This window comes from Propithecus coquereli, unplaced genomic scaffold (genome assembly GCF_000956105.1).
Source record: "Propithecus coquereli isolate 6110/MARCELLA unplaced genomic scaffold, Pcoq_1.0 Scaffold27, whole genome shotgun sequence".
In the NCBI taxonomy this organism is placed as follows: Eukaryota; Metazoa; Chordata; class Mammalia; order Primates; family Indriidae; genus Propithecus; species Propithecus coquereli.
In genome coordinates, this window is record NW_012148285.1 from 8,861,365 (window position 1) to 8,862,756 (window position 1,392).

Sequence of the window (1,392 nt, forward strand, 5' to 3'; positions counted from 1 at the left end):
CTGAAATTAGGAAATTGACTTTTCATTAATGTGTTAAGCCACTGAAGAAAAATTTTTCACTCTAGAACATTATTTTAAAAATCACAACTCACCATATTAGAATAGCAGGCAATACGATTTATATGTAGTTTTTCAATTATTTCTTTAGGGATTAAAATTTCTTCAGACTTTGCATAATCAGCTATATTCAAAGCTTCTGTGTACTGGCTTATTGAGCTACTCCAATCACGTTCCCGATAAACATCATTTCCTTCATTAAAAAGATTTCTCACAAGAGCCCGCAAATATACCTAAAAAAACAAAGTTACCACTTGAAGCCCATTATAGAATAAGATATGGTATACGTACATTTTAATTTTTATACCTACAACTTGAGAGCAAACAATTTGACAGAACAGCAGCACTGCCACAAGAAACTGTGAAATGCAGCCCAAGTCACTGCTACCTCGGCTAGGGATTTCATCTTCCTTGCTTTTTCAAGAGAAAATTCAATTTCTCATTATTAAGAAAAATTCAGCAAAAGTACCTAGTATTTGTTCACATCTCCAATTCTGTGCCTAAAATAAAAGCCAGTGGAAGCCCTAAATCAAAGAGAATGAACAGTTTAAGGCATTTCTAAACCAACGTCTAGGTGAAAAACTATCCTTTTTTATTTGCACATCTTCATCAGTGAAGTTGAACTTTTCACATTTTTACAGGCCATTTGTATTTCTTCTTTTGCAAACTGTTTGCTCAGGTCATTTACTGATTTGGAGGGAGAGGGTGCAAAATCTTTCTTTTTCTTATCAAGTGAGTATATACATTCTTTAGCATGTACACAAGTTTTTAATTCTCCTTCATGATTTCTAGCATGTTTTAGGGTTTTAAAAGCCTTTTTCCATCATAAGATCAGATAATATTCAACTCGTTTTGTCTCATTTTATGAATTCACCTCTAAGCTGACTAAATTATTAAAGAAAACTGGGTAGATCAATTAATTATTACCAACTGACGTGACTTGTAACATGCCACCTAACATCTCTGGACCCCAGATGCACAAGTGCAAAATGAAACAATTGTTTCAGTTGATTTCTAGCTCTAATACTTTATCATTCTACAACTGTTTGGAGAGAGGAAGAGAGGGAACAACAGACAGATGGAAAGAAAGGGGAGGAGGGAGACAGGCAGAGAGAAAGTGACACTTAGGAGCATCAAAATCCTCAGAGAGGCGGGGCCAGGTGGCTCAAGCCTATAATCCTAGCACTCTGGGAGGCCAAGGTGGGAGGATCTCTTGAGGTCAGGAATTCCAGACCGGCCTGAGCAAGAGCAAGACCCCTATCTCTACTAAAAACAAAAAAAATTAGGCAGCCATGGTGGTGCACACCTGTAGCCCCAGTTACTCCAGAGGCTGAC

General features: G+C 37.1%; 1 protein-coding gene across 1 annotated transcript in view; it reads right to left on the reverse strand.

Annotated features, from left to right (window-relative positions):
- Positions 1-1,392, reverse strand: part of ZC3H7A (zinc finger CCCH-type containing 7A) — a 50,848-nt gene that overhangs the window by 29,906 nt on the left and 19,550 nt on the right. The window contains exon 4 of the mRNA XM_012647544.1: positions 93-290. Within this exon, the coding sequence (XP_012502998.1) occupies positions 93-290 (198 nt within the window). The remainder of the gene's footprint in view (positions 1-92; positions 291-1,392) is intronic.